Below are 18,764 nucleotides of genomic sequence, written 5' to 3'. Positions count from 1 at the left end.
CTTGCAGGGATGACGTGCCAAGCCAGGACATCCTACACGGAGGACGAGGTGCTCTGGGGCCATCGCTTCTTCCCGGTGATCTCCTTGGAGGAGGGGTTCTTCAAGGTGGATTATTCCCAGTTCCACGCCACCTTCGAGGTGCCCACCCCGCCCTACAGCGTGAAGGAGCAGGAGGAGATGCTCCTCATGTCCTCGCCCCTGATCCCGCCCGCCGTCAGCAACAGCAAGGAGAGGAACAACTCCGTGGAGTGCCTGGATGGGCTCGACGAGGTGGGCACAAAGCTGCCCTCAAAACTGCAGAAAATCACCGGGAGGGACGACTTCCCAAAAAAACTGCTCAGGATGAGCTCCACCACCTCGGAGAAGGCCTACAGCATGGGCGACCTGCCCATGAAACTCCAGCGCATCAGCTCGGTGCCCGGCAACTCCGAGGAGAAACTGGGCTCTAAGACCACGAAGATGATGTCGGATCCCATGAGCCAGTCGGTGGCAGAGCTGCCCCCCAAGCTGCAGAAGCTCTCGGGGGGCGGCGGCAGGATGGAGGGGAACCTTCCGCCCAAACTGCGCAAAATGAATTCTGACCGCTTCACATAACACGGCCGGGACTGCCAGGAGGGCAGCGGGGGCTGCCGGGGGCTCGGGGCCGCCCAGGGGCCGGGGTGGGCTCGGGGGAGCCGGGGGGAGCCGGGGTGGGCTCGGTGCTCCAGGAGCTGGGGGCGTCCCGCGGGGTTCCGAGCGAGGGCCGCGTCCTCGGCGCGTCCGGTCCCAGCGCATGCAATAACCGTGTGCAATCTCTGCATCTCGTCCGTGGCATGACCTCTCCTGTATTTATACTCTGTACCCCCAAAAACACCCAGAGGGGCCTCCCTGCCCCTGCATTCCCCAGGGAATGGGGACAACACGGAGTGGGGAACGTGCAGGGGAAGCTGAACTGGAGTTGAAAGCGTTTGGGGTTTGTTTTTTCCCTGCCGTGGGTCGTGGTTTGCTCACCCAAGTTGTTTGCTGCATGTGGGTTTTTTCCTCCAAGGAGGTGTTTTAGTTCACCTTTCACATCAAATCTGCTCGCCTTAAATCCACTGCTGGTTTCTAGTTTGCTTTCAAGTTTGTTTGTTTTTTTTTTTTTTGTGGGGGGGGATTGTTCCTTGTGTCAAAGCCACCAGGAAAAATACCGGGGGGAAAAATAAAAATCTGTATTTCATCAGGCTTTGTTTAGAAAATAAACTTGTGTTCTTAAGCCTGGGGCAAAGTGATAAATAAATGACTTGAGTTCACACTTTAGGTATAATTAGTAACATTTTTATAAAAAATCTTTGTGATTTATATGTGGATGAAAATCAGTAGGATGTGTTTGATTTCTCCGGTTGCTGAAACAACCAACCATGAAAAAAGCTGAATGTACCCGTGGTGCCAAGCAGGCTCCTCTGTTGGAAGAACTGCACCCTAAAAGCAGAGCCGCGATTCCCCCAGTCCCTCTGGGCCTGGATTTCCCTGCCAGGCAGGGCAGGGGTGCTCCCAAGCCTCATCCCTCGCTGCTTTTTGTGGTGAAAGTGCTGTTTGACCTTGTTCTGAGCTGCAGAATGAGGACCCCAAAGAGTGACCCAAACCTTGGATGAATGTTGACGTGCTGGGGTTGATTCCTCAGTGCCTGTGTTTGGATTTCCTTTGCCCACTGGATCAAGGCAGGGTGGGCTCTGTGATGAGGAGGAGAACACACCTGGAGGGCCTCCAGGAGCACCTCCACCTCCAGGTGGAGCACCTTCCCAAAATCCAGAGGGTTGAGGTGCCCATGGACCCCTGGGCTGTGTTTGGGGCCTTCCTTCCCAGAGGCTGCTTGGGGGAGGTTTGGGATAGAAGGAGGGATGGGTGGGACAGGAACCCCACCAGGAACAGGGCTCCGAGTGCCATCCTGTGGGTGAAACCCTTGGGATAACATCCAGGTGCTCCCAGGTGTGGGCAGAGGAACATCCCTGGATGGGCACCTCTGGCTCTCCCTGCAGCCATGCCAGCATTGCTGGGTAATAAATGACAGAGCTGAGGGGTTCTGAGGGAAAAACTGGGATTTTGTAGATGCTGGCATGGAACGAGGACTTGGAAGTGCAGCCCTGCTGGAGCTGGCTCAGCCACCAGTGTCCCTGGAAGGGTCAGTGTGTGACTGCCACTGTATTCCTGAGCATGCTGCACAATTCCCAGAGTTCCTTCCCATGGTTTATCCTGATCTTACTCTCATTCTTTTCTTATTCTATTCTAATTCTATTGGTTTTCCATATTCTAGTTTGTTTCTTAACTTATTCGTATTCGTGTTCGTATTCATATTCGTACTTGTATTCTTCATTCTATTCTATTCTATTCTATTCTATTCTATTCTATTCTATTCTATTCTATTCTATTCTATTCTATTCTATTCCACTTATTTTTTTTTCAATTCTGATTTTTAGTCTTCCTTTTATTCATCATTCTATTCTATTCTATTCTATTCTATTCTATTCTATTCTATTCTATTCTATTCTATTCTATTCCACTTATTTTTTTTTTTCAATTCTGATTTTTAGTCTTCCTTTTATTCATCATTCTATTCTATTCTATTCTATTCTATTCTATTCTATTCTATTCTATTCTATTCTATTCTATTCTATTCTATTCTATTCCATTTTTTTTTTTTGAAATTCTGATTTTTCGTCTTCCTTTTATTCATCATTCTATTCTATTCTATTCTATTCTATTCTATTCTATTCTATTCTATTCTATTCTATTCTATTCTATTCTATTCTATTCCACTTATTTTTTTTTTCAATTCTGATTTTTAGTCTTCATTTTATTCATCATTCTATTCTATTCTATTCTATTCTATTCTATTCTATTCTATTCTATTCTATTCTATTCTATTCCACTTATTTTTTTTTTCAATTCTGATTTTTAGTCTTCATTTTATTCATCATTCTATTCTATTCTATTCTATTCTATTCTATTCTATTCTATTCTATTCTATTCTATTCTATTCTATTCTATTCTATTCTATTCTATTCCACTTATTTTTTTTTTCAATTCTGATTTTTAGTCTTCATTTTATTCATCATTCTATTCTATTCTATTCTATTCTATTCTATTCTATTCTATTCTATTCTATTCTATTCTATTCTATTCTATTCTATTCCACTTATTTTTTTTTTCAATTCTGATTTTTAGTCTTCCTTTTATTCATCATTCTATTCTATTCTATTCTATTCTATTCTATTCTATTCTATTCTATTCTATTCTATTCTATTCTATTCTATTCTATTCCACTTATTTTTTTTTTCAATTCTGATTTTTCGTCTTCCTTTTATTCATCATTCTATTCTATTCTATTCTATTCTATTCTATTCTATTCTATTCTATTCTATTCTATTCTATTCTATTCTATTCTATTCCACTTATTTTTTTTTTCAATTCTGATTTTTAGTCTTCCTTTTATTCATCATTCTATTCTATTCTATTCTATTCTATTCTATTCTATTCTATTCTATTCTATTCTATTCTATTCTATTCTATTCTATTCCACTTATTTTTTTTTCAATTCTGATTTTTAGTCTTCCTTTTATTCATCATTCTATTCTATTCTATTCTATTCTATTCTATTCTATTCTATTCTATTCTATTCTATTCTATTCTATTCCACTTATTTTTTTTTTCAATTCTGATTTTTCGTCTTCCTTTTATTCATCATTCTATTCTATTCTATTCTATTCTATTCTATTCTATTCTATTCTATTCTATTCTATTCTATTCTATTCTATTCTATTCCATTTATTTTTTTTTTTCAACTCTGATTTTTAGTCTTCCTTTTATTCATCATTCTATTCTATTCTATTCTATTCTATTCTATTCTATTCTATTCTATTCTATTCTATTCATCATTCTATTCTATTCTATTCTATTCTATTCTATTCTATTCTATTCTATTAATTTTCTCTTTTCCATATCCTATCCCATTTTATTCCATTGTATTTCCTGACTCTGGCACAGCAGCCCAGGTGCAATTTGGGGTTCCCCAGGGGTTTCTCCACAAATGGAAAACATTCCAGGGAGAAGGGCTGGAGGTGGGAAAAACCCTCCAAAAACCCTGGAAGTGGGGCAAAAACTGGAAAAGGAGCCTCGCTTAATGCAATGAAAAAGTCAAATTGGGATCAACTGGAAAATTCTGATTTTCAAATGAAAATGTGCCAAAAAAAGCTAATATTAAGGGAATTATTGCAGTGGTGAAATGCAGTCTGGGTACTGGGGGGTGCTGAGGTTGTTGGATTTTCAATCCATCCCTGCTGGATGCAGAATTCCCGAGGTTTGTGGCCAGGATTGAGGTACAAGCACAGCCACCTGTCCATATTTATTTATTTTAGAGACTTCCTTGTGTTCATATTTTATTTTTATGGTGTGTTCACTTTATTTTAATTTATTTATGAACATCTGAACCCAGCCCTTGCTTCTGCTCAGCAAAAAGAACTGTAATTAACAGTGATTGATTGATTGATTGATTGCACAGCCGGTCTGTGTTCTCTCCTGCTGAATTCCCGCTTGGATTCTCCTGGAAATTGTAAATATTTCAATTCAAATTAAAGAAATAAAAGAAATAAAAGCGTTTTTGGGCATGCAGTGTCTCCCTGGATAAATGTTCAAGTCTGGTTTGAGTTCTGTAGTAAACCCAAGTCTTGGATGGAGGCTGCAAAGCTCAGCTTTATCTCCAGCTGTGTTAAACTGGCCCAGACTGGGGTGGTTTAAGGCATTTGTCACTTATCCCCCCCTTTTGTCACTTTAATAAAATTACCAATAATAAACTCCTCAATTTCCTCCTCTCACCTTTGGGGCGGGATAAAAATCAAAGTCTCTTTGCTCTAAAAAGCAGCAAAAAATAAAAATTGGGTTGGGTTGAGCTGTGTTTCGATGTCTTTTAATTCCTTAGGGAAAGGCCTTTCCCTGTCCATGGAAAAGTGGGAATTTTCCTTGGGAGCTTCCATATCCTGCCCCAGGAGTCACCCAGAGCTGGCAGATCCCTGCCAGAAATTCCTCTGGGCTTTTCAGGGAAATTCAGGGTCAAAGTTGGGGTTTGAGGGGAAATTTTAGTGCTGGGCACCAGCATTTGGGGAGCAAAACAATAATAACAAAAATAAATGAAACAAACTATTATATACATATGTTTACATCAGTATAAACAATAATATAAATATAACTTTTTATTAAAAAATAAATAAGATAGCATATAATATCATTATTTACAGTAGTAATAATAATACAATAATATAAAAATTAATAACAACAAAACAACAATAATGATGATAATATATAATTAGGTATATTAGTAAATATAATAAATATATAATAAAACATATACAAATATTAAAGAAAGAAATAAATATACAAATATAAAGAAGAGATATAAAATAATACATAATAATATATAATACACATATATTATTTAATAAATATATAATAAACCATATTAGGAAAGGATTATTAATATAATATATAATATATAATATATAATATATAATATATAATATATAATATATAATATATAATATATAATATATAATATATAATATATAATATATGATATATAATACATATAATTAATATATAATATATTAGATTATATACTTATTATATTAGTAAATTATTATTATTAAAATATATTAGTAAATATATAATGAAATAAAATAATACATACATTATAAAATAGAAATAAGAAAATATATTCTAGAATATATAAAGTAAAATATATTAAAAATATTACAATATATTAGAAACCGATATCCAACTGTGACGGACAAAACTCTCTAACAGTTTAAAGTTAAAAAGTGGATGTTTATTGTGGCATAATTCCCAAATACACACCTCAATTTACAGGTGATTGATTACAGAGTCCTTTTATCTGTACAAGTATTGAGTACCCAAAATACAAACCCATATTCATAACTTTGGTACCTCCCATTCCCAACATAGATATTGATCTAGTACCAATATCCAAAAACCCTCTAACAGTTTGGAGTTAGAAAGTGGATGTTTCTTGTGGGATAATTCCCAAATACACACCTCAATTTACAGGTGATTGATTACAGAGTCCTTTTATCTACACAAGTATTGATTACTCAAAATACAAACCCATATTGATAACTTTGGTACATCCCATTCCCTGCTTCCTATGGTTATTGTTTCAAAAGCCATTAAACACGTGTAGTTTGTCCCTTGAAATGGGTGGGTGGTCCCTTCCATGGGGAGGGGTCCTAAAATGAGGAAGTAAATGAAGTCTTCCTCGTTCTGACCTTTCTACATTTTCAATGCAAATCTGACAAATGGACCCTTGGTAGAGCTCCCATTCCTGTCTTCAGTTGGTTTCAGAACAGAGGAATTTGTCTGATGTTCCTACAATTGTCTTATATTCCTAAAAGCTATTTACCAGTTCCTATATTCTTCATTAGAAACCCAGCTAACCAAACATTGTGCTGACAAGCAATCAATTATTAGTTAACTACAAACTCTAACTTCATCAAGGCCTACCCATTTACTTCAATTAACTCCAATAAAGCTTATCTCTAACTAAAATCATAGCTCCTCTAAAATCTCGAAATTCCTTAAAGTTTATGTCTCATCCTTGCCCTCCCCAATGGACAATAAAATCCTCCTGCTCCATCCCAGAGCTCAGCTGCGTCACCCACCAGGAATGCTGGGCTGAGCTGCAGATGGAAACACCTTTCCCCACCTTTCCCCACCTTTTTCCAGCTTTTTCCACCTTTCCCCACCTTTTTCCAGCTTTCCCCTCGGTGCTCTCACAGGAGCTGTTCCAAAGCACCGCTGAGATCTGCTCGGTATCCATGGCCGTGTGTGGATCTCCGTTTCCATGGCGATGGAGCACAGGAGCTGCTCAGGTCTCCCTCATCCGCACTGAGAATCCAACACCCAATTCCCCACGTGCGAACAACACGATGTGGACTCGCTGCTCTTCCTAAGGTAAAAAGGGAAATTTATATTTGGACTCGAACATTTATAGATTTCCAAAAGTGGCAGTGGGTTGGAGGGTGACAGTGCCACCTCTCCAATGACACTGGACAAACCAACAGTCCATTAAATTTCTCTTCCTCCATAAAAGAATATAAAACAATAAGTTATTTACACAAAGCATGTGACAAAGTTGGTTACAAGAATGGAAACATCAGAAGGCTTAGAAAATGCTAAAAAATCAGGGCAACACCCACAGATCACCTGTGGTGATCCATGGAGGAAACCATGGGATGCATCCATGAAAAATCCCTCTGGCAGCACCTCATGAGGAATTCTGGGCTGTGCCAGCACAGAGAACAATTCCCCAGTCCTGGTGGCAGGAATTCCTGTGAGGAACAAAGGAAATCCAAGGTGTTTTCCAGTGTTAGTCCTGTGGAACCAGAATGATCCCACTGCCATGGACAGACCAGGAGCTGGAAAATCCAGAGGTGCCCTACACAGCCAGGAAAGGAAGCCAGGGAGGCAGGAGGCTCCAGAGCTGGAATATTATTTGGGAGAGAATTTAATTTTAAAAAGAATATTAGTTGGGAGAGAATTTAGTTTCCAAAATATTCCCCTTTTGTCATTAGCTCCAGAATCCCCCAGTTCCGGTTTGGCTCCCACATCCATGGGAGAGCCCAGTGGGAGCTCTGCACCTACCAGGAGAGCTCTGGAGTCAGGAGATGGTGAAATGGGAATATTATCAAACCCTTCCACTGGAAACACTGCCGGGAGCTGAAGTCATTCCCAGCATCCAAAATCCTGCAATAGAAATTTTCCCACAATAAAATCTGAATTGTCATCCTCTTACCCTGCCATGATTCCCATCCCAGCTGACAGGGCCTCATCACCCCTCTCCTAAAACTTTACCATCCCAAACTCCTGTTTGGGTGCCTCTTTTCCGTGGGGATTTTGGGATTCCAGGTGCTGGGAATTGTGAGGGATGAGGGGATCCCAGCCCAGGGCTGCCCACGGTCCCTCCCAGCTCCGTTTGCTTTTAAAGCCCTCAAACAGCAGCACCTGATCCCCACGGATCTGGGCGGGCCCCAGCTGAGGAAAAACTGCCTTATCCCAGGAATTCTGAAATGTTCCTGCTCCCATGGGGTATTCTGGATGGGACCTGCCCCGTCCTGAAGATTCCAGAGCACCATTCCAAATAAAAGAGGCCACAAGGAATGACTTCAGGTTGTCATTCCTCCCCAGAGTGATCTTTAGCTGAATATCTGAAATATTTACGCTGCTTTACCTGAGACATTCTTGCCAAATCCTGAAAATCTGATGGAAGATCCTGCTTCCAGCAGGAGACAATGCTTGGGAAAGGAGTTTTGGGATTTTTTTTTTTTAATTAGTCATTTCCAGCAGCACAAACCTCCTGGGTTTTATTCCCCTTCCCCACTCCATTCAGGAGTGGCTGTGTTTCTGCACAACACTTCCCACACAGCCCTGCTCCTGGCAGAGCTGGGATGCTGCACTGCATTCCAGGCTTTTTCCAGGATATTTTGGAAGTGGAGGCTGCATGAGCACGGAGGAGAATTTCCAGCACTTGCTAAATCACGCACTAAAAAAAGATGAATCCAGCCCAAAGTCACCTTTTGGAATGATATCCTTGGAATTTCAACCAGAGGAATGGACATTCACATAGAATCTGCTCCCTAAGGAGGAAGAAATGAGGGAACAGTCCTGTGTTACCCTGGGAGCTCCAATTCCCATGGAATTGTGATCTAATTCCCATTGGAATGCAGCCCTTGCTGGGAATGGGGCAGGAATTCTGTCAAGGATGGTTCTCCAAATAACCCATGGGATAATAAACCTTAAATAATGACAAATATATAAAAAATTTAAGATTTCACCAAAGAAGCCTTTGGGTTCTGTCTTCAGAGAGAGGAAAACTCCGACAGCAGGGAGGTCAATCTGCATGGGGCTGATGCTCCTAGATAAATACATTTGTGTTTATTTTCCATCCAGCTCTGGTTATTTGACCCATTTTTGGGTCAAAAGCAATTTCAATATTCCCATTCATCCACGTAAATTAAACATCAGTTCAATCTACAAAACTCGAAATATTTTTCCTCCTTTCCCCTCCCTCTTAGGGCAAAACAACGCCCAATTTGTGCATTTGAGCTGTTCCCAAGTGCTCCTTCCCTATCCCTCACTTTCTCCCCCTCCTGCCGTTAATTTTCCGAGCGTTTGTGCAATGGAGCCCTGGAGAAGCGGCTGCAGCAGAGCCCGGGTCCCGTTTCTATAGAGACGGAGCTGCTGCATCCCGGAGAGCCTCGGGAAAGCGGGGACAGGAGCAGGACAGCGGCAGCGCCACCGAAAGGTCCTGCGGGCCCCACGGCTCCATTGTTCCGCGATTAAACCCGCTGGGGAATTGCAATCCACGGCGATCTGGGGCTTGGAGCCGCTCTAATGAGGGAATGAGGGTTTGGAAAGGGGAATTGCTGCTGGAACCCCCAGCACCGTGTCCCAGCTTCCCCCTCCTCCTGCTTCCCTGGCCCCTGTCCCAGGTTTTCTGTCCTGCTCTTCCCTCCATCCCCTATCCCAGGTTTTCCCTTCTGCTGTTCCCTCCATCCCCTATCCCAGGTTCTCCTTTCTGCTGTTCCCTTTATCCCAAATCCCCCTTCAGGCCCTGGCAGGGGCTCTGAGCTCTGCCTGGAGCCTTCCTTCCCTTCTCCAGGGGAACATTCCCAGCTCTCCCAGGCTATTCCACAGCAAACCCATGGCAAGCTGCAGCAGACACTCCAAGCCCGGGATGGGGCCGCAGCTTTTCCACCCAAAATCCCTGCAATTCTCTGCCAGGGCATGCGGGAGGAAAGTTCTGGAGCTGCAGGGTTATTCCCAGCCCTGCCGTTCCTGGGGAAAGGAGAGGAGCCGGTCCCGGAGCTCCCGTCCGGTTGCCATGGAAACAACCTTGCCTGGAAAGGGCATCCCTGCATCCCGGAGCGGCTGCGGCTCCCGGAGCATTGCGGAGGCCTGGAGAGCCCTGCTCCCACCGCCCGGCCCAGCCCGGCCCAGCAGCATTGCCAACCCCTGCCCGAAAACCTCCCTCTAAATCCTCTGCTGGCGCCCCTCGTGCCTCTGTCCCTTCCCATGTTCCCAAATCCCCCAAATCCCTCCCAGAGCAGGGCTGGCAGTGCCTCTGTCCCTTCCCATGTTCTCAAATCCCCACCAGGGCAGGGCTGGCAGTGCCTCTGTCCCTTCCCATGTTCCCAAATCCCTCCCAGAGCAGGGCTGGCAGTGCCTCTGTCCCTTCCCATGTTCCCAAATCCCTCCCAGCCGGCTCCATCTGGCACAGGTGGGAATGTTTAATTAAGGAGCTGTTTTTAGCCCATCCTCACACCTTGGAGCAGGTGGGCAGGGATGGGCACCTGCCCCAGGACCCTGCAGGACAGGCTGGATTCCATGGATACCTGCTGGAAAAGGGCAGGAAATCGTTGCACTCAGCATCCCCAGGCTCCTCATGGTCCACACGTAAATTCCACCAGCAGCAAAGTGGGAATTTGCTGGGATGGGCAGGAAATGTTCCCAAAATCCAATCTCCAATACCCCAAAATCCACCCTGGGCCAGCCTGAGGCCGTTCCCTCTCCTCCTGTCCCTGTTCCCTGGAGCAGATCCCAAATCCCCCTGGCTGTGCTCTCCTGGCAAAGAATTCCAGATTTTTGGAGGACACAACCTCCTTTTTATCCCAATTTCCCTCTCTTTCCCCATTTCTGAGGTACTTGAGAGGTTCAGACTTCACAACACCTGATCCCAGAGATTCCCCTCTAACGTAGAACCCTCCCTTTTAATTTTTAATTCATATGGAATTTAGGGGTTTTCCCCCATGGTTTCTTTCATATTTCAATATCCAATTCTATTTATCAGCAAACCTACAGTTTATTCGTAAAACCCAATCTCTTTTTCCATTCATCAATCAGTGGAATCCTTCCCATTGTTTCTTGTCTCTCCCAGTGCTGGTTTTACCCACCAGCAGCCCCACAGCTGGTTTGGAAAGATAAATCCCCCATTCCTCTCCATATTACCTCATGCCATTGCTCCCTGGGTGTTTATGCAGAGATGTATAAAAATGTCACCTTAAAGTTCTGTCTATTTCTGAGGCCAGTGTATTTTTAAACCAAGGTTTTAAAGGGAGTGACATTAAATAAGGTGGGAAGGGCTGTCAGAAACAGAGGCAAAGCTCCAGCCTTGCCCTGCTCCCATTGCTCAGCCCTGGATGGATCCATTTGTTCTGCTCTGCCCTTTCCAGGCTGTTGTGAGGAACAGGGAGCTGCCCTTGGAACTGGGATTCACTGGAATCCCCTGCCTGGATCACAGGACATCCCCTGAGAACCTCACTGCTGAGAGCAATGGGGCATTTGTCCTTCCAAACCAGCTGTGGGGCTGCTGGTGGGTAAAACCAGCACTGGGAGAGAAAAGAAACAATGGGAAGGATTCCACTGATTGACGAATGGAAAAAGAGTTTTGCTTTTACAAATAAACTTTAGGTTGGCTGATAAATGAAATTGGACATTGAAAGATGAAAAAAACAATGGGGAAAAACCTCTAAATTCCATAAGAATTAAAAATGAAAAGGGAGGGTTGTACAGTAGAGAGAAATATTTGCCAACAGGTGTATTGGGGAGTCTGAACTTCTCAAATACTTCACCCAATGGGAAAAGAGAGAAGGGCAATGCAGCTGGGAAATTGGGACAAAAAGGACGCTGTGTCCTCCAAAAATTGGAGAGACCAATGGCCTATGGCCTCTGCCTTTATTGGAACAGAGTTCCAGGACTCCTCTGTGTCCCTTTTGGACACAAACCTCTGGTGTTTGTCATTAATTTTCCCAGCACTGGGGACATCTGGAAGTCATTACTGGAAGAGCCCTGGGTGCCACCACTGCTGCTCCCCAGAGAGCCCCTGATTTGTCCAGCAAAGTTCCTCCTCCCAGGGATCATCCCTCAGTCTCTGGGATCACTGGGGCAAGGTGTTAAAAAACAAACCAGGATGCAGAAAAACACTCAGCAGCCCTGAAATGAAAGTGCCTTCATTCAGCAAAGAAAGGGATTATTATTAGAAGCTCATTTCTTATTTATAAGCAGCAGCAAATGTTAATAAGGGGAAAGTCAGCAGTTGCCTAATGAAACCCAGAGCAGCTGGGTCAAAGCACAGAGTGCAAGGGAAAATAAAACTCCAGCAGCTCCTGAGCAGCAGGGATTTCAGATTGGGCTTGGAACGAGGAGGAGGCAAAGCTGCAGAGCTCAGAAGGGTGAGATGGCCACCCCAGGGAGGGCTGGGATCAGCCCTGACACCACCAAATTCCAGAATCCCTGAGGCTGGAAAAGCCCTCCAGGATCACCAAACCCATCCTGTGCCTCATCCAGAGTCATCAAACCCATCCTGTGCCCTCTCCAGGGTCTCCAAATCCTTCCAGTACCCACTCCAGGGTCACCCAACCCATCCTGTGCCCCCTCCAGGACCATCAAACCCATCCTGTGCCCCCTCCCCAGCCCAGAGCACTGAGTGACTCCATTCCCAAACTCCACTCTCAGTTTTTTCCTGGTTTTCTATTTCCAGTTGTCAAAACTTTTAGGGAAATGTGTTTTTAGGAATTACCAAATCTAAAGGTTATTTTTTCCCCCCCCTCAAACCACAAATACCTGGATCAGCTGAGGAGGCTGGGCAGGGGCTGCACAATCCCTGAGGATTCTCCAGCTGGAAAGGGCTCAGCCTGGAGAAAAAGAGGATCCAGAAGGGAAAAGCTCTGCAGCAGAACCTTCCCTAAACTCCCCTCACTTCTTTTTTCCCTCACATTTTCCATTTTCTCCCACTTTTTGATTTTCCCCTCATGGCAGGAGACACCCTGAAGGGAACCCAGCTGGGGAAGAGGCTGGAGAATTCCTGAGGGAGCTGGGAAGGGCTTGGCCTAGAGAAAAAGAGGATCCAGGAGGGAAAAGCTCTGCATCAAAGCCTTCCTCAGACTCCCCTCATTTCTTCCCCCCTTCATGTTTTCTCCCACTTTTTGATTTTTCCCTCACAGCAAGGGAGACCCTGAGGGGCTGGAGCAGAACAGGGAAGGAAACGGAGGTGGAAAGGGCCTGGAGAATCCCTGAGGGAGCCGGGCAGGGCCTGGAGAATCCCTGAGGGAGCCGGGCAGGGGCTCAGGCTGGGGCAGGGGCTCAGCCCAGCACTGAGGTCACCCCCAGAGTGTCCCCAGAGCCCCCCAGGGCAGGAGCAGGGATGGGGAGAGGCCTCTGCCCTCAGAGCTGATTTCTACCAAGGCAGATTTTCCCTGTTTTTGCAGGGCTGGCAATTATCTGCTTGACCACTAAATTACAGGCTGTTAGGAATCATTTTATTCATCTGATAATTACAAGATTAACCAAAGCTCTCTATCTAGCAAGAGTTCATCTTGCACATGGGGTGGGCTGGAGCTCATTAGCTGGAACTGGCTGGTGTTAATTTAAAGGATAATAGCCCTGTGCACCCTGAAAAATCCGAATTTCCTCTCCAGCACCCATTACCTGCGTTTTTCCATGGCAAAGTGGCTCTGCCTGGGGTAAATACCAGTTCAGGGTTTGAGCTGAGCTCTGTGCAGCCCCTGCAGGCTGTTGGGAGCCTCAAAACACAAACCCTACAGGGGGAAAGGACAGAAATCCTATAATGGGGAAGTGCACAGAAACCCTAAATGGGGAAGGAAACAGAAACCCTAAATGGGGAAGGAAACAGAAACCCTGCAATGGGGAAGGGCACACACAAACTCTAAAGGGGGAAGGCACAGTGTGGAACGCTGTGGATTCCCATGGTGATGGAGGAGGAGGAGGAGGAGGGCTGTGCTCTGTGTTTTCCAAGCCTGCAGAGTGTCCAGAGCACTCCTGTCCCCACTGGCAGGGCCCTGCAGCCCCATCAGCCCCTGCTCCCTCCCATTCCTTCCAGGTGAACCCAAAGCAAGCAGGATGGGACTCAGCAGGGCAGGGAACACCTGGGGACACCAGCAGAGCCTCAGGAGCTCTGGGAGACTGCCCTGGAGCATCCCTGCAGTCCAGGATGGGATTGTGATGGGCAGGAGGATCCAAACCCAGTCCCAGAGCCAGCACCCAGCCGGGGATGCAGCTGCAGCAGCTCTGAGCATCCCACGGGATCAGAATTATTTGGGTTCTCAGCCCAGCCTGCTCACTGGAGCTCCCACTTGCACCTGGGACTGGCAGCAGATATTCCAGAGAATCTGTTTTGGCTTGGAATGGTTCCATGTACTACAAAATAATGAGGTTGGGCACTTTTTAGGGGCTGTGCATGTGCAGAGTTGTGACGGTGTTCACAGGGGTCCCAGGATGAGGGAAGAGACGAGGATCTGACTCCATGTTTCAGAAGGCTGATTGATTATTTTATGATATATATTACATTAAAACAATACTAAAAGAATAGAAGAAAGGATTCCATCAGAAGGCTGGCTAAGAATAGAAAAGGAATGATAACAAAGGCTTGTAACTGACCAAGACAGTCTGGACAGTTGGGCTGTGACTGACCATTAATTAGAAACAACCACATGAGACCAATCACAGATGCACCTGTTGCATCCCACAGCAGCAGATAACCATTGCTTACATTTTGTTCCTGAGGCCTTTCAGCTTCTCAGGAGGAAAAAAGTCCTAAAGAAAGGATTTTTCATAAAAGATGTCTGACACAGAGTGAGCCATTTCTCACCACAGGTTGGGGGATTAGCAGGGCCAGGCACATTTATCTGGTCCCAGAGGCTGGGAATGCTCAAGGGTTTGATTTATCCCCCCTTTGCCTGGCTGTCCCTGTCTCTCCAGAGGTGCTGAAGCCCTGTCCCCAGGCAGGGTGGCTGCTCCAGGAGCACATTGCATCCCGAGGGGTGGGAAGGGACAGAGCTGAGCTCAGGTTGCCCAAACCCTCCCCGGCAGCCCTGCCCGGCTCTCCCCAGGCTGCGGGGCCGGCAGAGACAGCCCGGGGCAGGGGGACAGCCCCCAGGAGCTGCGGCTGCACTGGGACCACCCTGAGCCGCCACAGCCCAGCTCCAGCTGCACCCCAGGCACACAAAGCGCTGCCCAAAACACCAGTGACACATACCTGCACCCCACAGGGATCCCACAGATATCCACACATCCTTGCACCCCACGGGCACCCCACAAATACCCCATACACCCACCTGCACCCCACAAATACCCCACACACCCACCTGCACCCCACAAATACCCCACACCCACCTGCATCCCACAGATACCCCACACACCCACCTGCATCCCAGGCCAGCAGCAGTGACAATTCCCAGAGGGCGTCGGGACCATCCCAAACTTCCCTTCCACGGCAGCTCCAGCTGGGCCTCCTGATGAGGAGCAGGGTGCCCCTAATTAGCACTCCAGCTAATTAGCACATGAGCTGTAACCCTTTCCTGGCCTCACAGGAGGAGCTTGGGTATTGGGGTACACAAAGCAGAGAGTGCTTGGAGATCATAAGAGATTTGATAAACAAAGTGCCTTGGTAAGAGCAAACAGGACTTGGAGGATTAAATCAAGATTCAAAGAAGATTCAATCACACAGATTTACCTGAAAAAGAAAATTGCATCAAACTCTGCAAGCAAGAGATGTTGTAAAATGCATAAGTTTATGTGATTTTTAACCCAATCATTACTGGCCTTCCTAGAATGCTGCATAAGCATTTGTATCCCTCAATAAATTGGGATTCTTTGACCATTTCAGCGAGTCCTGGTCTCTCTCTCCATCGCCAGCCCTTGGGGTGGTTCCCTCACTGCAGCTCTGCCCCCTCTTCCCCCAGGCAGGTTTTGCACTGAAATCCCAAATGATTTCCCTGGCCCTGCTCTTCCTGTGTCCCCAGAGCAGCTGGGTGTGCCAGCCCAGGGAAGGTGCCAGGAGCCTGGCACACACACAGCCCACATCTCACATCCCACACCCCACCCCGGGGATGGAAACAGATCAGAATGGGGCTGGGAGGAGGGAGGGATGGGAGGAGATGGAGGGAGGAAGGAAGGAGGTTGAAGGAGGAAGGAAATGGAAGGAGATGAAAGGAGGAGGGAGGAGGAGATGCAAGGAGGAGAGAGATGGAAGGAGGAAAGAAGTGGAAGGAAGAAGGAGATGAAAGGAAGAAGGAGATGGAAGGAGAAAGGAGGTGGAAGGAGGAGGAAGGAGATGGAGGGAGATGGAAGGAGAAGGGAGACAAAAGGAGGAGGGAGATGCTCAGTGGAAGGAGATGGAAGAAGGAAGGAGATGCTCGATTCTCTCTGGCTGATGGTGGGCAGGGCCTGACCCCTCCCTGGTGCCAGGGACTGTCCCCACCCTGCAGGGCATCCTGAGCCACACATGTGGCATTTGGGGGCATGGAGAGCAGGGATTCATGGGGAGCTGGGCACCTCTCTGCCCTCAGAGTGTTCTGGAACATTCCAGCCCCGCTGGATCCATCACTGCTGGGAGCCAGGGCATGGCTGGGGCTGGGGACAGCCTGAAGGATGCCACCCCTGCCTTGTTCTCTGCACTCCTGCTGTGGGAGGCTGAGTTATGAATGGCACCTGGGAGCTCAGCCAGGGGAGGGGTGTGCAGTGTTCCTGACATCCTTTATGAAAATCCTTTCCTTAGGATTTTTCCTCCTGAGAAGCTGAAAGGCCTCAGGAACAAAAATGTAAACAATGGTTATCTGCTGCTGTGGGATGCAACAGGTGCATCTGGGATTGGTCTCATGTGCTTGTTTCTAATTAATGGCCAATCACAGTCAGCTGGTTTGGACAGAGAGAGATGAGCCACAAACCTTTGTTATCATTCCTTCCTATTCTATCCTTAGCCAGCCTTCTGATGAAATCCTTCCTTCTAGTCTTCTAGTATAGTTTTAATGTAATATATATAATAAAATAATCAATCAGCCTTCTGAAACATGGAGTCAGATCCCCATCTCTTCCCTTACCCTGGGACCCCTGTGAGCACTGTCACAGAGGGGTTTGCAGTTTTCCATCCTTTTCCTGTGGGCCACAGCTCCATTCTGCTCCATGAGCCATCCCTGGGTGACTCAGCTGTTCAGGCTCTGCTGCAGCCCCTGTGTGTGCACACACCAATTAAACAGCCCTCTGAGCACTCCTCTGGAGCTGACAAGTTATTAATGAAACACTTTCCTGTCTCCAAGTGTTCCCTCCAGGGAGAACAGGCTGGGGTAGGGCTGGCAGGGGAAAATTCGAGCCCTGAGAAGAGCTAAACCACCAACTTGTGAAAGATCTAAACACCATCAGGTATTTATAACCCTGTCCCTCATTACCTATGGATGAGCATAAAAGGTTTTTACCTCCAGAGAGGGGCTTTGCATATGGATGAAGCACGGAGAGAGGAGCCAAGCCCTGTTCCCTCAGGAGAGCAGCACTGCGAGTGCCTTTCCGTGTTAGGGCTGCTGTGACGTGTGCCCTCATCCATAATGCACAATATTCCCACCCTAAATATAGCTCTGCTCCTCGGGAGCTGCCACGGCACTGGGATCCAGGGGTGCCAGGGTGGGGATCCTGGAGCTGCAGCCCCCTGGGCTGGGCTGGGGGTCCTGGGGCCATTGGGATGTGGAGCTGCAGCCCCTCTGGAGCAGCCCTGTGTGGGGTGGAGATCCCAGAGCTGCAGGGGCTGGGACACCGAGGGTCTCACCAGACACTGAGGGTCCCATTGGACCCCCTTCACTGGAGGCACAGGGTGGGAAGGAGTTGAGGGACAACCTGGGGGTCCCGTCCCATCCCATCCCATCCCATCCCATCCCATCCCATCCCATCCCATCCCATCCCATCCCATCCCATCCCATCGATGCAGTTGTGGGGTTTAAGGACCCGTTTTGCCCTCTATTCCAGACTGGATTGGTTTGGAAGGGGCATTAAACACATCTCCTTCCACTCCCTCCATGGGCAGGGAAGGGAACCTTCCAGCCATGCTTGAAGGCACCTTTAATTGGGCTTTTTGTGCCCCTTAAATTGGGCTTTCTGTGTCCCTTAAATTGGGCTTTCTCTGCCCCTTTAACTGGGCCTTCTGTGCCCCTTAAATTGGGCTTTTTATGCCTCTTAAATTGTACTTTTTATGCCTCTTAAATTGGGCTTTCTGTGCCCCTTAAATTGGGCTTTCTCTGTCCCTTAAATTGGGCTTTTTCTGCCCCTTAAATTGGGCTTTCTGTGCCCCTTGAATAGGGCTTTCTCTGTCCCTTAAATTGGGCTTTTTCTGCCCCTTAAATTGGGCTTTCTCTGTCCCTTGAATAGGGCTTTCTGTGCCCCTTAAATTGGCTTTTTGTGCCCCAAAATGGGATCCCAGGACCCAGAGCAAAGCGTGCCTGCTGAGAGCTGCCAGCCCAGGGAGTTGTTCCCTCCTGGAGCACCCTGGGCTCTGCCCTGGCTGAAGCCCAAGGCCCTGGCACAGCTTCCAGGTGCTCTTTGCCAGGAGCAGCAGCCGTGCTGGGCCCCATTTCCCTCTCCAGCAGCTGCCCCAAGGAGTGCCAGCCCAGGTGCTGGAGATTCACCAGCCTGGGGGAGCCTCCAGATCTGAGCCCTGCACAGGAGGGACACAGAGCCCAGGGAAATGCTGCATTTCCATCTGTGCCATGGAAGGGTTTGCTCTTCCTCTCTGCACAGGGAGGAGATTATTTAATTATTTCAATATTTAAGTATTTAAATAAAATCAAATTAATTATCCAATTAATTAAATTTGATTATTAATTCTTTAATATGTTAAAATCTTCCTGCTCTGAAACACCTCTTGGGGTTGTTTTGGGAGAAGATCCCAATCCCATTTCACC

The 18,764-nt window shown here is 46.7% G+C and overlaps 1 protein-coding gene and 1 long non-coding RNA gene across 2 annotated transcripts in view; one reads left to right on the top strand and one right to left on the bottom strand.

Annotated features, from left to right (window-relative positions):
* The window catches only part of KCNJ3 (potassium inwardly rectifying channel subfamily J member 3), a 32,274-nt gene extending 31,000 nt beyond the window's left edge, over positions 1–1,274 (top strand). Inside the window, exon 3 of the mRNA XM_074547753.1 lies at positions 8–1,274. Within this exon, the coding sequence (XP_074403854.1) occupies positions 8–594 (587 nt within the window). The 3' untranslated portion in view covers positions 595–1,274. The remainder of the gene's footprint in view (positions 1–7) is intronic.
* A 2,920-nt stretch (positions 1,275–4,194) lies between these two features.
* The window catches only part of LOC141730403 (uncharacterized), a 40,887-nt gene continuing 26,317 nt past the window's right edge, over positions 4,195–18,764 (bottom strand). The window contains exons 8-14 of the long non-coding RNA XR_012581857.1: positions 16,920–17,048; positions 15,244–15,553; positions 13,510–13,619; positions 12,646–12,716; positions 10,349–10,421; positions 6,771–8,938; positions 4,195–4,558 (exon numbers count right to left, since the gene is read on the bottom strand). This is a non-coding gene — a long non-coding RNA (uncharacterized LOC141730403). The remainder of the gene's footprint in view (positions 4,559–6,770; positions 8,939–10,348; positions 10,422–12,645; positions 12,717–13,509; positions 13,620–15,243; positions 15,554–16,919; positions 17,049–18,764) is intronic.

This window comes from Zonotrichia albicollis, chromosome 10 (assembly GCF_047830755.1).
Source record: "Zonotrichia albicollis isolate bZonAlb1 chromosome 10, bZonAlb1.hap1, whole genome shotgun sequence".
NCBI lineage: Eukaryota > Metazoa > Chordata > Aves > Passeriformes > Passerellidae > Zonotrichia > Zonotrichia albicollis.
Note: the sequence above shows the minus strand (reverse complement) of the source record. Positions and strands in the feature narration are given on the sequence as shown.